Below are 17,594 nucleotides of genomic sequence, written 5' to 3'. Positions count from 1 at the left end.
CTAATTTCTTTTTTAAAGAAATCAAAACACTGGTGCAAACATGGTTTGGGAAGAGGAATCACCATCTTTCTTTAAGACCCCAAATTCACTGAGAAAAACTGAGTTACAGTGAAAAAGTTATTTCATTTTTGGCATTTCTTACTTGTAGAGAAAATAGACGTTCTTCATATAGTAAATATGAAGTCCTTTAAATTAAAAATATTAACCCATACATTTCATTTTGAGCAAGGGGACAGAAAAAGGGAAAATGGGAGAGAGAATCAGAAAAGAGGAGAAAGAGTGGGAACAGAAGAAATATTAAAGGCAGGAAGACAAAGATAGATAGAGGAAAGTAAATGTAAACACACAGAGAAAACACACAAAAAGAGAGCCATACAAATATGATTTTTGATGAAGTTGCAAGAGCAGCGCAATACAGAAAAAAATCACATTTTTATCAAACAGTGCTGGAAGAAACACTTGACAGCCATATGCAAAAAGAAAAAAAATGATCCTCAACCTATACCTCATATCTTCTATGATAACTCAAAATGGATCAAAGATCGAAATATAGAACAAAACTTCAAAACTTTTAGAAGCAAGCATAGGAGAAAATCGTCAAGACCTTGAGTTAGTAAAAGAGAACTTAGGTATAATATAATAAAAGAAAAACTGATTAATTGGACTTTACCAAAATTAAGAACTTTTGCTCTGCAAATGACACTGTTAGGAAAGTGAAAACACTAGCCACAGACTGGAAGAATATATCTGTATATCACCTGACAAAAAAGCTTTGTACCAAAAATATATAAAAGAACTTAAAAGTCAACAATAAGAAAACAACTAAACAATTTTAAAATGGGCAAAAATTTGACTACATATATCACCAAAGATACAGGAATGGCTAATTATAGCACATAAGAAGATGTTTAACATCATTAGTCATTAGGAAAATGCAAATTAAAACCACAATAAGACGTCACTACACACCTACTAGGGTGGCTGTGATAAATAATACAGACAATAACAAGTGGTAGCATGGTTGCGGAGAAACTGGATCCTAAGCAAAAGAAGCCAGATGCAAAAGGGGCATGATTCCAAAAGATATGATTCCATCCATATGAAATATACCACGTCTAAAGAGAAAGAAAGCAGGTTAGTGGTTGCCTGCAGTTAGGATGGGAATAAGTATTAAATGCAAACAGGCACAAAGGATCTTTTTGATGGATAAAAATGTTATAAAACTATTTTGTGGTGATGTCTGCACAACTCTGCGTATTCACTAAAAATTACTAAATTGTATACTTAAAACTCTGGTGATTTTTAAATAGCTTTATAACATAGTTCACATACTATACAATTTACTCACAAGGTACATTTCAATGACTTCTTGGTATATTTACAGTTATACATCCATCACCACAATCAATTTTAGAACATTACCCCCAAAATGAAACCCCACATCTCAAAACCATCAGCCTCCAATTCTCCTATCCCCACCAACTCCAGGGAACCACTGATTTATTTTCCATCTCTATGTATTTGCCTATTCTGAACACTTCAAACAAATGGTATATAATATACAGTCCTGTAGAACTGACTTCTTTCACTTAGCATGATGTTTTCAAGGAGCACCTATGTATCAGTATTTCAATCCTTTGTATAGTTAAGGTAGATTTTATTTATCCATTCATCAGTTGACAGCTATGTGGGCAGTTTCCACTTTTTGACAATCAAATGACTGATGCTGTTATAGACATTCATGTGCAAGTTTTTGTCTGGACATTTCTATTCTCTTGGGTAATACCTAGGAATGGAATTGCTTCAGCTGTGCTACTGTCATTCTCATCAGTAGCATATAAGAGTTCCCAAATCACATTACTGTCCATCTCTTGGATTACAGCCATCCCATGTAGGTATGAAATGGTACCTTCTTTGTGTTTTTTTTTTTTTTTTTGCATTCCCCTGATGGCTAATAATGTTGATCATCTCTTCATGTACCTATTGGTCATGTGTTTATCTTTAATGAGATACTACTACATACATCATAGAATGACCAAAATATTTTTTTAAATGACAATACCAAGCATTGACAAAGATGAAGAACAACTTGAACTCTCATATGTTGCTGGTAGGAATATAAAACAGTACACTATTTTTCCACTCTGGAAAAATAGTTTAGCAGATTCTTGTAAAATAAAACAGAATTGTCATATGACCCAACAACCCCACTTCTGGGTAAATATCCAAGAGAAATGAAAACTTAAGTTCACACAAAAACCTGCACATGAATATTTATAGCAGTTTTATTAATAATCACGATTCCTCCCAAGCTGGAAACAATCCAAACATCCTTCAACTGGTGAATGGAAAAACTGTGGTATATCCATAAAACAGAATATTCCTCAACAATAAAGAATAATTAATCATGAATACATACAAGAACATGGGTGAATTCCAAACGCACTGTGCTAAGCCAATGAAGAGAGCTTCAAAGGGTTACATACTGTATGACTGCATTTATATGACATACTGGAAAAGACAAAACTATAGAAAGGGAAAACAGATCAGCTGCTGCCAGTAATTAGGACTGCAGGAAAGGGTTGACTATAAAGGGATGACAGGAGGGGATTTAAAGATGGAGTGGAAGAGTTCTGTATCTTACATTATGCATTTTTAAAAATGTATATAACTATACATGAAAATGCTAATTCTGCTATATTTAAATGTAAAAATTACTAAAACAAATGCAGTAGAAGGAATAGAATTTATAGTTGAGGAGCTCACAAAACAGACAAGGTTGTAGAGATAAAAACAAGGAAATTAGAGGATCAATTTAGGAAAGCCAATATCCAACGAACAGGAGTCCCAAAATGAGATGAAGAAAGTGCAGGGGAAGAAATAATGATGATGACGTAAGGAAAATTCTACCACTGCAGTATATGACTGTCTATATTTAAACTGAGAGAGTCCATGAAGTAGTCAGAACAATGAAAGCAAAAAAGATGATCTGCAATGCATGTAATAACATTTCTAAAGTCAGGGAATAAAGATTCTAAAGCTTTCTGAGAGGAAAAACAGATCTTATACAAAAGATCACACATAAATAAATTCTCAACAGAAGAATTAGAAGCTAGAACTTCATTAAACAATGAAGTTCAATATTTGAGGGGAAATTATTTCCAACCTTGAATTCTATACCAAACTGTCAATCAGATGGGGAGACTAGAAGAAGGCATTTTCAAACTTGAAAGATTAAACAATGTGCCATCCTTTATCAGAAAGCTAGTGGAGGACATCTGAAACCAAAATTAATAAGTTAAACCACAAAAAAGGGGTGGGGTGCATGGAATCTTAGAGAGAGAAGATTCCAAAAGAGAAGCGAAAGGAATTTTAAGGTAAGGATGCAGGGGAAATTCCAGGAGGACAGACTTTTAAGCAGGACTAGACAGAGAACCACCAGCTGAGGTAAAATAAAACTATATCACAGACATATTAAAAAATAAATAATAATAAGTTACAGATAACCTAGCATGTTTAAACACACTAGGAAAGATGACCTCCTTGGCTGGAGAGCTTGAAAATAGTTCTATAGAAAACTGAGCAAACGAAAAAAAGAAAAATGAAGTAGTTTTATAGAAAAGTAATCAATCCAGACAACATGGCTCATATGTGAATATTTACTAAAGAAATCATAATAATGTCAATGCTGAAAACAGATCTCACCATAATTGGTAAACTAAATTTGTTTTTGTTTTTTAAATTTAAGTATCACCTATAGACTTCCTGGGGCTTACCAGGTAGTTCAGTGGTAAAGAATCCACCTGTCAATGGAGGAGATGCGGGTTCAATCCATGAGTCAGAAGATCCCCTGAAGAAGATGGCAACCCACTCCAGTATTCTTGCCTGGAAAATCCCATGGACAGATGAGCACAGGACTTAGCAACTAAACAACAACAGACTTCCTAAAATGGAAGAAAGTGAGGAAGGAGATAAGGCCTCTCTTCCACAGTAGGAAGTCTATAGATGATATTTAAATTTAAAAAACAAGTTAGAAAGCATCACTTACAAAACATATGTTTACCTACAGGAAGCAGGATCAGAGATGAGGAGGAATGGGACACAGAACTGCTGTCTCTTGTTATATGCCTTGTAGAACTAGTTAATATCTTATATATTTACATGTATTATCTTAGGAAATAATAAATTAATTCAATAAAGTGAGCAAGAAACAGAACAGCATAATAAACTGGGAAAATGATACGCAGAATGTTACAGCTAAAAGGGACCTCTTGTTTTACAGATGAAGAAATAAGTTTCAAATAATTATAAGACTTGTTCATGTTTTCACATCCAATTGGCAATAGTACTAGGACTGGAACTATATATTGTCTCCTGATTTTTGCAATTACTATAGAAGGACTGCATTCTAAAGAAGATATAAACTAAGACAGAGATGGGTAACTACAAGTTATGTTCCCCAAATTAGTACAATAGGACTTTTTAAAAAAGACCTGTAGGACATTACTAAAATTCCTCCTGTATGTAATAGAAAGCAATTTCATAGTAATATACTGTCCTTTGAAACATCTATTGCACTTGAAATCCCAATTGGCTGACTATTCTTCCACAGCAAACTACTCCCAATACTGCAAACTTCTAGAACAGTGGTTCTCAAGGGAAGGGCTTGGAAAAAGATTGCCCCATGCCCAGAAATTCTGATTCAGCCAGGGCTGGGCTGGGTCCCAAGAATTTGCATTTCTAATGGCTTCCCTGGTGGCTCAGTGATAATCTTCCTGCCAATGCAGGAAATGTGGTTTGGTCCCTGGGTCCAGAAGATCCCCTGGAGTAGGAAATGGCAACCCACTCCAGTATTCTTGCCTGATTTCCCAGAGGAGCCTCATGAGCTATAGTCCACGGGGTCACAAAGAATTGCACACAACTTAGCAACTAAACAAGCAGTTCTGAGGTGGTGCTGATGCTACCAGCCCAGGACCACACTTTGGGAACCAGTGCTCTAGAACAAGGTGTTCCACCAGTTATTAATAAGTGTTGCTGAGAAGAGAGTTTCAAGGCCCTATACTATAACCCCGTATGCCCATTAGCAAAATTAAAGGCTCCAAGGAACGCCAAAGTTACCTGCTTAACTTTGACCTGGTCTTTCCCATAAGGGGAAATAAAAGGCCAAGTCAAAGTTAATCCACCTTCAATGTGGGAGACCTGAGTTCGATCCCTGGGTTGGGAAGATCCCCTGGAGAAGGGAAAGGTTACCCACTCCAGTATTCTGGCCTGGAGAATTCCATGGACTGTAATGTCCATGGGGTCACAAAGAATTGGACACGACTGAGTGACTTTCAGTTTCAAAGTTAAACAGGCAACTTTAGCATTCAAGTTACTAATGGCTTTTAGTGCACTATAGCTAATGCTTTCAAATTTTCAAAGTCTGAGGAATGTTACTCCAGGAATTCTTCTGTGATCTAAATCTAAGGTTATTGGAATAATTACATTAGATACTGCATGTCAAGTGCTTACATAACTGCTTAATAAGTATTTTTTGCTGTTGTTGTTTGGTTGCTAAGTCATCTCCAACTCTTTTGCAACCCCATGGACCATTAGGTTCCACTGTCCATGGGATTTCCCAGGCAAGAATACTGGAGTGGGTTGCCATTTCCCCCTCAAGGCAATCTCCCCAACCCAGAGACCAAATCTGTGTCTCCTGCATTGGCAGGCGGATTCTTTACCACTGAGCCATCAGGGAAGCCCCCTATTAACTGCTATATGTCAAATAAAAAGGTTCACTAAGAAACTCTTCTTTGGTCCAAAAAAAAAAAATAGGTAAGAAACAGAACAATTTCACCTAAATTCTACTGAAAATCAAGCCATAATTCAAATATAGTTTCTCAAAGGCGCTCTCCCAAACCTTAATGCATCTCTTCCCTTTGACATTGAAAATAGGAAGAAAAACAATTGCCTAAAAGACCTTTTAAGCACTGTATGGGTATAGATTAAAATAAATTGAAGAAAATAAACATAATTAACAAATCATTTGACCTGTCATAAAATTGATGTGCTTTTACAACAACTTTTCATACCATAATTCAACTTGAAAAAGGGCTTTGTTGCTTTAACTGGAATTGTCTATTCCTTCTTTCACTGATGAAATAGGGAAATTCTCTATACTATGAAGAATATAAATACTAATAGTTTTAATTCTAAGGTAACACTCCTTCATGTTTCTATGAGTAAATTAAATATGCCTGGATTTTTTTTTAAAAGCATACACTGTCTGTGACATATATGGTATAGTTGTAAATGTATAAAAATGCTTTTGAGTAATTATTTTAATTTCTAAGAGACAATACGGTATCATGAAAAGATTATGAACTTTGTTATGCCATTTCAATCTGTCTGCATTGGTTTCCTTAACTGTAAAATAAAGTTGACAGGCTATATGATCTCTAAGCTCTCTTTCAGGTCTAAGGAAGTGTGATTCTCTGTGAGTCAAAAGTGGGTAACAGATGTGCCCTCCCTTTAGATAATCAAATTTGTGATCAACATTAACCATCGCTTGTAGGGGGATTAACATATTATCCTGGCAAATTGTGGGACTGAATGGCCCACATAAAAATAAATAATAAATCTTACCTTGCCAAATGAAATAAACAGACTTGGATTTTTAAACATAACAAATTTCGTATCTATGTGTGGTGAGGGATGTTAACTAAACTTATTGTGGTAATCATTTTTTGCTATGAAAGTGAAAGTCACTCAATCATGTCTGACTCTTTGTGACCCCATGAACTTACACAGTCCACAGAATTCTCCAGGCCACAATACAGGAGTGGGTAATCATTCCCTTCTCCAGGGGATCTTCCCAACCGAGGGATTGAACCCAGGTCTCCTGCACTGCAGGCAGATTCTTTACCAGCTGAGCCACCAGGGAAGCCCTTATTTTTCACTATATATACATATCAAATCATTAAGTTATACAACTTAATGTTACATGTCAATTATAAGTCAACAAAACTGAAAAAATTAATCATAGATATATGTATATAACAACATGTGACAGAAAGCCTGCTGAAAAGGCAATTAGCATTTTTTTAAAAAAACTGATAAATCATTTACTTCAGTCATTTTTCAGTATGAAATAACACGGGGCCAATGGGGAAAATTGCTCTGCAATTCTACAGAAACTTGTTATGGTCTTTCATTACTGAAAAATATAATGGTAAACTTTTTAAAAAACATTTTTAACAGCACCCTGAAACTAGAACCTGCCACTTCTTTTCATAGTGAACATTTAAACAGAATTAACAAGGCAAGATTAGTGAAGAAAAGAAATACAATGGTTCTAAAACAAAATCTGGCCATAAGGCCCTATACCAACTCCTCAAAGTTTTAGGACGGAGGCAATAAAAAAAATAACTGACTTCTCAGAGCAGTTATTCTTGTTCAGATATGCAAAACAGAACAAACATTATCAGGAGCCACTTGCTTTCATTTCCTCTCTTCCCGAGTTCTACCCGAAGCATTCTAGTACAGATTAGAAAAAAAGAAAAATAGTACTGTTTAAAAATATATTGACACACAAATACTGAAGGTTGTTTTTTCTTGTTTTTTAAGCTACTTGCAGTGTCCAGTCTACAGACAGACAGGGGATTAAAGGAAGGGAGAATAAATACCAGAACATTCTTTTGTTTTGATATACTGAAGAGACTCATTCCCTTACTCCTCTAAGTAAACTTTAATTCTCTAACCACAACCCCAGCTAGAAACTGAATATGAATTTAAATATGAAATTCAAGGAAGACTTTGCTTTATTACTTAGGACTGAATTCTAGGAAAGTATCTCTAAGCCTATACTCTTACTTCTTAAAACAAAAACTCTAACCAAGAGAAATGTATTATTTCAACATTTTTTTTTATTTTCAAACATGCCACACATGTCTTAGAAGTCACCTATGAGGGAAACTAGTTTTACTAATTTACAAATGGAAAAACTGAAATTCAGAAAACTACTTAGGATAAAACATAGCAATGTTCTTCACTCCTAAATTTGGGGAGTAGGTGTATTATCTACTCTCTTCATACAGTAGTAGAGAAACAATCAGTATATTCTGGAAAAAAGAGGAAATGAACAGAAAAAGATGCAATATATGGCCTCTCACAGACATTCCAACAGTGACTATCAGTTCAGCAAATACCTTAGAAGCACACTTGACAGTAAATGAGTAAATTACAAAACGATATTGCTTTACCAGATAGCCTAATGTAATATATCCTAAAATAACTACTATAAATGTATATAATTTTCATTTAGCTCTTTTTATCAATTAGAAACTACTACAACAGTTTTTGGGTTATAGGTACTGAGTTAAAGTATTCAGGTTAGTTTCAAAATGCTGCTTGGCATGTTTCAAATGAGAAAAGTTTATAATTTGTATTATATTATAAAAACTGGAAGTCACTAAACTTAAATGTATTTAATCAGAGAGTTTAATTATAAAGGAGTCTATTATCATTAAATATTAATGAACAATGACCAAGGAATGAAATTACTGAAGTTGGCCTCCATCGAGGGATTCTTAACCTAGCACAGCCTCAAGGTACCTGTAAATTCCTTGTAATTCATGGCAAAATGTTAGTACAAAGAGAAGCAATAGTTTTAAGTATTTTGAAGGGTTTCATGATCTCCCAAAAGCTTAAGAAATGCAATCATGACATGGGAATTCCCTGAAGGTCTAGTGATTAAGACTCTGTGTTTCCACTGCCAGGGGCATGGGTTTGATCCCTGCTCAGGGAACTAAGATCTAGTAGGCTGCAGAACACAGACCCCCCGCCCAAAAAAAAATCAATCATGACAGAGTATCAATCTGCCAGGATATAGTAAAAATTCATAAAGAGAGTAAGGATCTAGAAATGAAATACCGGGATGGGGAATACGTGTAAATCTATGGCTGATTCATATCAATGTATGACAAAACCCACTGAAATGTTGTGAAGTAATTAGCCTCCAACTAATAAAAAAATTTAAAAAAAAAAAAGTCAAAAAAAAAAAAAAAGAAATGAAATACCAAAACAGATAGGGCATGATGGTATTAAAAACCGCTCAAAATATTTTTTAAGAATCAATATCAACATCAAGAAACATGTATTTTACATTGCCGTTTGAAGCTAGATTTTTTTGCTTATCTTTTATCTAGCCACCTAAAAAATCATAAGAATTGAAAGAATTATGCCAGATTGTACTAGAATATTCATGTAAGGAATAAACCATTTAACAAGGAATTAAGTGTGATTTTGTGGTTATCCTCTGTACTCTTTTACTGGAAAACACTATAGCTACTGCTTTTTATAAATCTCTGATTTTTAACACCATGTTTGTCCAAAAATCCCCAACAGGTATCGTTATTTGACAGATCTTTAAATACCACTAGAATATGACATAGGATCAGCACTGCTATGTTTTAGATGCTATTTCTATAAACGCTTGATCCTACAAACTTCACCATATCATGTGATGGTCATAACATCTTTCTTCTGAATGAGAGCCATACTAGATATTTTGAAATCAAGTCAAAGACAGTGTGAAGTGAAAGTGTGCAAGATGACAACGTTTCCTAGTCCCAATACCTAATCAAGATAATGAGAAAAGACTACTAAGTTACAGAAGTGCATTTATCATTTATGGATAGTCTACTGTTTTTCTGGCAGAAGACTCAAATATAGTTCCTCCTCAAGCATACTGTAAGAGTACCTCCAGAGCAGGACCCAAGTCTAGAGTCCTGCTAATACAAAAAGTAGATTCTTATCATGCATTTGTTTTTTTAAAAAAGTAAGAGAACAAATAAATAAGTGGGCTTGAGACATTTAGGAAGTAAAGCTGAGAGTACCTATTGACCAATCATATATAAAGGATTGGAGATGGTAAGAGTTAAAGCCTGGAAGACTGACTCAATGGTGACACCATTAATAGAGATAAGGATCTCAGAAGCATGAAAAGAAGATTTGTTTGGGGCACATCAAGTTTAGGATACTTCAGAAATTTATGAGACTGACATGACCTATAGGCAACCGGAAATACCATGCAGGAGCTCAAATCACAGTTGGGGGATATGTATGGGGAGACAATAGGAGAAACCCTGGGAGTGAAAATACCAAGAAAAAGTATATAAAGAAGACCAAAAACAGAGCCCAAAATACAAACATTTTAAGAGAAAACAAGAGCCTGGTAAATAAGTTGCAACCAGGTAACCAACTGGGAGTTTAGCAATCACTATGCTTTCAAATAAGCAATGTAAAAACTGAAATAGATTGCATAGCTACAATCACAACTCCCAGATCATCTTTTGGGTATTTAAGTAGCATAAAACTACTTTTTCACATTATGCTATGAGGTCAGTCTCCTCATTTGCAAAATGGAACAATAGTAACTATTTCATAAGGTTATATTGTAAAGGAGTATGTTTGTGTAAAATGTTTTAAACAGTACACCATACACACTAAACAGCCAATGGGTGTTGACTATTATTTTTCATTCCCCACTCCCCCATAAAAGTATGGTACTAACTGTTTAGCAGAAAATTGATTACCACACAGCTATCAGGACCACTAAGTCCAAATCATTTCCAAAACACAATTTTAAATAATCCGCCCACACATCCCATTTCTCAGACCATATGAAGATTTTTGGTCATCTCTGATAATTTCCTATTTTTAACAAATCACAGAGATTAAGTGCTTACATTATTAACATGATAAAGCACCAAGAAAAATTATATTACTGTTATTAACATGATAAAGCACCAAGAAAAATTATATTACTGTTAGTCATTCCTGACATCCTTAGTGTTGGAAAACTTCCTCAAATTATCAAAGTGGTACACATTTTTATATTGCCCTGTGTCGACACGATTTGCCTTTAAAAACACACAAAGCAGTGCTCTAATTCTAGGTTCTAGGTGTCTAGAATCACTAAACAGTACTTTGAGATGATTACTTTTCAATGTTGCAGAACTACACAACAAGTTCATCAGTTCTACTGTCTTACCTAATACCAAATCCTCTTTTTTTCCTTCCAAATTATAAGCACAGTCTATTATAAATTCTTTACTTTCCAAGCATCCTATAACTTCACATCACCTTTCACCTACTCCAACATCAATCAACCTTCTACCATTACCTGCCCACCTCTGAACCTACCAACAATGTGAATTTCTCGAAATGCTAAACTTTCTCTTTCACTGTCTTAACCTCTCAATATCTCTCAACATAAAACTGCTAAATAAACTACACTGCACTTAGGCACTGATTTCAAAAATCTGAATCCCTGTCAGGTAATGAAACTAACCAAATTTTATTTTACTGGATCCATATTTCAAATAGAATTTTGGTTACCATTAATTTCTTCATAAGGACCAATTAGACAAACATTTGGCAATTAATTTATCCTAGCCTCTTTCCTTATCTGCAAAATGAGTGGTTTGCACTAGGAATTTTTAAAATTCTCTACCAATTCCAAAAATCTACAATTCTTTGTCTTAAAGTCTATTTGTTCAATCTAGTATCAATCCTATCCATGGCATTTTGCTAGATTCCAAAAACTCAGGAGTCACCGGTTTCTAAGTCCAAGGTAAGGTTCCAACACACCAAAGGAAAACCCAACTTAGTGAATTGTGAAATTCCCACTAAAATAAACTTTAGGAAATGAAGAAAATCTCCCTTGGATGTGATTAAAGTAACTAAATACTAGGCAAACATAAAAAAGAAAACAAAAAGCTTACAACATGTATTATGGTATCGTACAAAGAGCACAGGAATGGGAGTCAAGAAGTTGCCTCTAGCAGCAGCTCTGTCAAAGGCTATTATTTTATTTTATTTTTTTAAAGGCTATTATTTTAGACAAGTTGTGACCTCTGGCCTTCTTCCTCACCTGAGAAATGATGGGAATGGACTAGATGATCTTGAGGATTCCTGCCAAATCAAAATGATTCTAAGATATTCTCTGATTTTTAAACCCCACAACTGATACAAAATTTCCCACAAAGCTGAGTTGAGATGTCACTACACACAACTGACACCACTGGTTGAAGCCTCTGCTAAATGAAATAATGAAATCTGGGTTATGTACTCATGTGGGAAAGAAGCAGAGGATGTAGGGCTTTTTAGTTGTCTAATGTTTAAGTAGACCCTTTCATTTATTTCTGATTCCCTATGGCTAATCCTCCATGACATAAGATAATTAAAAACTGAGTGATCAACATAAATTTTAAGCCACAATTTTTCTCAAACTAGAGAAATACATTTAAAAGAAAGCCCAGAAAAGTGAAACTCTATGGATTTGAATAGGGACTTTCCTATAGTATTTGGTTAACACTAATATATAATAGAATTATGATTATGGTGCTGTAAATTCTCAACCATGTAGATATAGATTACTCACTTTTTAGATTAATCACAGCAAAATTTTAATCCAAGTTGGCATCCTCCTGCTACCCAGAGTACTTCTCAGCCACCACCTTCTACCATTAGTAAAAATTTATTTTATTATTAGCCTAAGTAAAACATAATTAGGAAAATAAATCTACAAAAGCATTATTTAACGCATCCCAAGTAAAATGTTTAGAATATTCAAATCTTGGGATAATACAATTGAAAATAAATCTTTATAGTGAATGCTCTACTTTTATGGATCAGTTATATCTAAACTTTCTACCAAAAACTGTCAATATTTATGGATAATCTAGTTTATTTTATAGGTCTTGAGACTACTTACCCTATTCAGAATTTCATAAAGTATCTATTTTGAGCTATGTGACTTTTAAAACTATACATTTAGGGCATTATACACCTCAGATCATTTATTCATTTGTAAAACTAATTTTATAAGGACATAAATAATTCCTCTATGATGCTACAGTAAATGTTTCAATACCACTGTAAGAGGGGTGTCCTTAAAAAAAAATAGCAATTCCTATTGGCACAAATGCTTTTTGATTTACTCTTCTCAAACCAGTAAAGCTTTGACATTGGGTAAGATTATTTTTGTCACTTTCTATTTATACTTTATAGGAACAAAATGAATACATCCACTCCACTCTATTCTTCAGGATAATAGTTTCTTGAAGTATAATAGATCAACTGACTCGAAAATTAATCTTTTTAAGGTAATTACTGAGCTTATATAAATAATTTATTTCACAGAACACAACCAATCATTTTTGTTTTGATTTGGTTTCTTAGAGTATGAAGCTAAAGATTCTGACTCAAATTTTGTTTACAAGTCTATTACTGTTTCATTGTTTTTCTAAGGAACATAAAGTAACTACATTTGAGGTTTTTGTCAAAGCTTTCATATTTAATTCTTTTTTTTCATGATTCCAAGTCCATTTGGGATTCAAGGATAAACTGTGTGAATGTTCACTACATATTTCTTTTACTAAAATAAGAAGATTAGGAAAAAATCTAATAAACTTGTGAAACTGCAATTAGAATTTGGACCCAAATGTTAACATTCACAAATAAAATTTTCTATACATTCTATAGATGTAGGAGGCTTATTAATTTATATTATTCTATAAACATATACTCTATATTAAACTTGATTTAACCACATTCCATGGGTTGAATTTGAGGGGTGTTTTTAAAGTGTTGAGAGTTTAGTGTTTATTTTTGTAATCCAACAACTTTATCCAAAAATGCAGAAAATTTTTCTGGCTGGCCAGGAGGAAAACATTTCAGTGTTGATAAGTCCATTGACTGTAACAGCCCAGGAAGCATGCTAAAACAAAAGAAGAAAAATATTAGGTAACATGGGAGAAAATTTCATAATTCAATTCTGCCCACTTGATGACTCAATCTAACTTCCAAGAATATTGTGATGCTTCTCAAACTATGTGAATTTTAATGTATTTTAAAATTACAGGTATATACACTAGTAATTAACACAACACAGAGCTTATGTCAATAGCAATGTAACAGACACTTTTATCTTTTATGTCAACTAAAATATTTCAGAAATGTTATTTCATGAAAAATGTGGTCATATGGTTTTGGAACACTTCTCAGGACTATGCAGATATAACCTGAAGTAAAATTAATTTATGAAAACAGAATAAATGAAATCAAGAGTGACAGCTACAAGACAAGCACAATAAGCTGGGGAGACTACTAGACCATGCATGAAGATTGTAAAATAACTTTTTTTGCTAGTAATTTGCTATTATAAATCCATATATAATTAAGCAATGTACAATCGCCATGCATGTTGGAAATAAGGTTTCAATCACAACATAAAACTATTACTTCAAGAAATTTAATATTAAAGCAGCCACTTAAGTTAGAACAGACATACAATCATCCAGCCTAGATTTGCGGCAAACAAATAATACACCTAAAATGAAAATACAACCAATTATGGCACTCATGTGTGTGACTTTCTTGAAATTAATACAAGTAAAAAAGAATTCTAGAACTGAAAAAAGATTAATAAACTGGAGATTTGCACAACTGCCCTTTCAGTCTGAGAGTCAGAAAGTGTTTTACACGTATTCCCCTGAAATCAATGTGTCCCCTTTTTTTTAATGTACTAACATAAAAATCAAAGCTAATTTAATATTTAGAATGAAAATACTCATTAAGGTATTTGGAAAAATTAACTTGCATAAACTAAGGAAGATGATTATTTATTCTTCAAAAATGGTATTAACCCATAACAATCTCAACTACCTAAGGACAGATATGTCAATTACCTGCAGCCCATGTAATTTTTATTATCTGGCTTCTCCCCACACTCACAATATTGTAAGAATGGCTTCTATATTACAAAGCCACCCTGACATTCCCTCTCCTCCATCATTACAGGGATTAGAACACCAACCATTGCTCCTGCAACATTCAATGAATCTGTCTCCTCTCAATGAAAATAAAAATCTAAAAAAAAAAAAAAGAAAAGAAAAATCTTTGTTTTGTGTTCACTGACATATGCCAAGTGTCTAGAATAATGCCTGGCACATAATATGTACTCAATGAATGAACAAGTATTTGTTGAGTGCCCAAGAGACAAAAAGCATAAAATTAAAAGAAAAGTTTATTTTCTAGTTTAAAGTTTCTTCTAAAGTTTATTTTAAATTTCAACTTTTAATAACATAAGAAATATTTATTTTGTAATACTTCCATGAGGTTTTTTTCCTTTTAAAACATCAAATTAGGACTACATTTAAAATCAAATAATTGGGAATTACTGACCTGACCCTTTGGCAAGCTTCTAGTGTCTGAAGAAGAATTAATAGAAAACAAACCAGGAATTTTCTTCATCCTTCTATTGTGATGTTGATCAGTTCTTGCTGAATTCTAATATACTTCTAGAAAATAATACTCCTTACCAAAGAGCAATTCCTCTGCTTAAAATACTCTTTTAAAATACTTATTAAACATAGAATAAAACCAGAATTTTTATGTGAGCTCTCCTCACCCAGCTTCATCTTCATACTACAGCTACCCTTGCTTACTATACTTCTGCCACACTAACCCTCTATTCCTCAAACACACCAAACTCCAAGCTCATTCCCAACGTAGGGCCTTTGCAGTTGCCGCTGTTGCTTCTGACTCTAGAGCTTCACATGACCGGGTCTTTCTAGACATTCAGGTTTCAGCTCAAATGCACACCTAGTCATGCCTTCCCTGACCATTCTAATTAGTCTTCACCCCAGCTATCACATCACCCTGCCCTATTTTCTCCATAACACATTTCACCATGTGAAATTCTCTGGATTGCTTATTTATGAACTGTTTAATGTCTATCTCCCACCACTGGAACACAGGTACCATGAGAGCAGGGACTTTATGTCACGTTCAGCACTGTATCCACAGCACCAAGGGCTTCCCTGGTAGCTCAGTTGGTAAACAATTCACCTGCAATGCAGGAGACCCCAGTTTGATTCCTGGGTTGGGAAGATCCACTGGACAAGAGATAGGCTACCCACTCCAGTATTTTCGGGCTTCCCTGTGGCTCAGCTGTAAAGAATCTGCCTGCAATGCGGGAGACCTGGGTTTGATCCCTGGGTTGGGAAGATCCCCTGGAGAAGGGAAAGTCTACCCACTCCAGTATTCTGGCCAGGAGAATTCCGTGGACTGTACAGTCCCTGGGGTTGCAAACAATCGGACACGACTGAGTGACTTTCACTTTCCACAACACTAAAACAATGCCTGCTATGCATTAGGTATAGTTGAATGAATGAATGAATGAGTAAATTTAATTCAGGAATACCAGTGGATTTACTAAAGTCAAAACCTTAATTGAAAATATGCAAATGCCTTCCTTACATAATGAAAAATAATGAACTCAAAAGTTTATATTCTCAGAGATCTGCACACCCAGATGAACATACAGACACATGTGCACACACATTCAGATATTCACATGCAATGGAATAAGCATAGACACTGAAAGAAATACAACACAGAGATCACAGTCAAAGTAGAAGACAAATGAGCAGGTTTTACTGGTGAGAAACTCAAAATGTTTGCTAAGTGGGAGAAAATAAGAAGTCAAAGATACAGGTTGGTTAGGTAGGCAGGTAAGAATAGCTAGGAAGGAATTAAGACAAGAGGTCAAATAATCAGTTTCTAGTATACCTGCAGGTACAGTAGAAGAGATGCCCGTCTTTGTGTAGCTGCTTTGCCAATTCCAGTTGATGATTGTTCATCAACTTTTCATTTATAACCACTATAAGTGGCTTTCTTTTCTCCAAAGTCTCCAAACAGCTTCCTGCACCTACAAAAATATACCAAATTTGTCAATATAGTTTTAAAAAAAGTTAAGGTGCTTCACCAGGCTTTATGGCTTGAACTCAAGGCAACACTACAAGCCTTTTAATCATACATTCAAAATGACAAAAAATAGTTATGACTTGCTCTCTAGTAAGTGTTACAAACCTGACTAGAAAAATACAATTCTTTATCACTGCCAACAATATTAAGACCTATGATTCAGTGCTTTGCAACTTGCCCTCCAGTAGTATGCCCTGGGCATGGGCCCTGAATACAAGTAAGATTCAGGTTCAACATACTGTACACGAACCCATTGTTGTTGTTCAGTCGCTTTGATACTCCTTATGAGTCTGCCTGTCAAAATAGGATAAATCTCCACAAACATGCACATATACAATATTTGGGTCAATTCAACTTTTAAATCTAAACTCATTTAGATAGCTTAAATGGGAGCGAGGAGACTGTTAAGTGAGCAAATTCTTTTGGGGTAGATGATGCCAGCACCAGACTGTTATCTGCCTACCACTTACTGACTGGACAAGTTACTTAACCTTTTAATTTAATAGAAATATAAAAAATCTTCCAAAGCCAGCAGCATCTCAATGACCAATCCAACTAATTAGCTGACTGAACAGTCCTGCAGATCTAAGCGCAGATATTAATTTCAACTGACAACTCTTTTTTTTTAATTTATTTAATTTTTTCAGTGGGTTTTGTCATACATTGACACGAACCAGCAATAGATTTACACGTATTCCCCATCCCGATCCCCCCTCCCACCTCCCTCTCCACCCGATCCCTCTGGGTCTTCCCAGTGCACCAGGCTCCAGCACTTGTCTCAT

At 34.6% G+C, this 17,594-nt stretch overlaps 1 protein-coding gene across 1 annotated transcript in view; it reads right to left on the bottom strand.

The window, feature by feature from the left end:
* ALG13 (ALG13 UDP-N-acetylglucosaminyltransferase subunit) overlaps positions 1-17,594 on the bottom strand; it is a 73,042-nt gene that overhangs the window by 53,763 nt on the left and 1,685 nt on the right. The window contains 1 exon segment of the mRNA XM_043457796.1: positions 16,618-16,756. Coding sequence (XP_043313731.1) covers positions 16,618-16,756 — 139 coding nt within the window.

This window comes from Cervus canadensis, chromosome X, assembly GCF_019320065.1.
Source record: "Cervus canadensis isolate Bull #8, Minnesota chromosome X, ASM1932006v1, whole genome shotgun sequence".
Lineage (NCBI taxonomy): Eukaryota > Metazoa > Chordata > Mammalia > Artiodactyla > Cervidae > Cervus > Cervus canadensis.
Note: the sequence above shows the minus strand (reverse complement) of the source record. Positions and strands in the feature narration are given on the sequence as shown.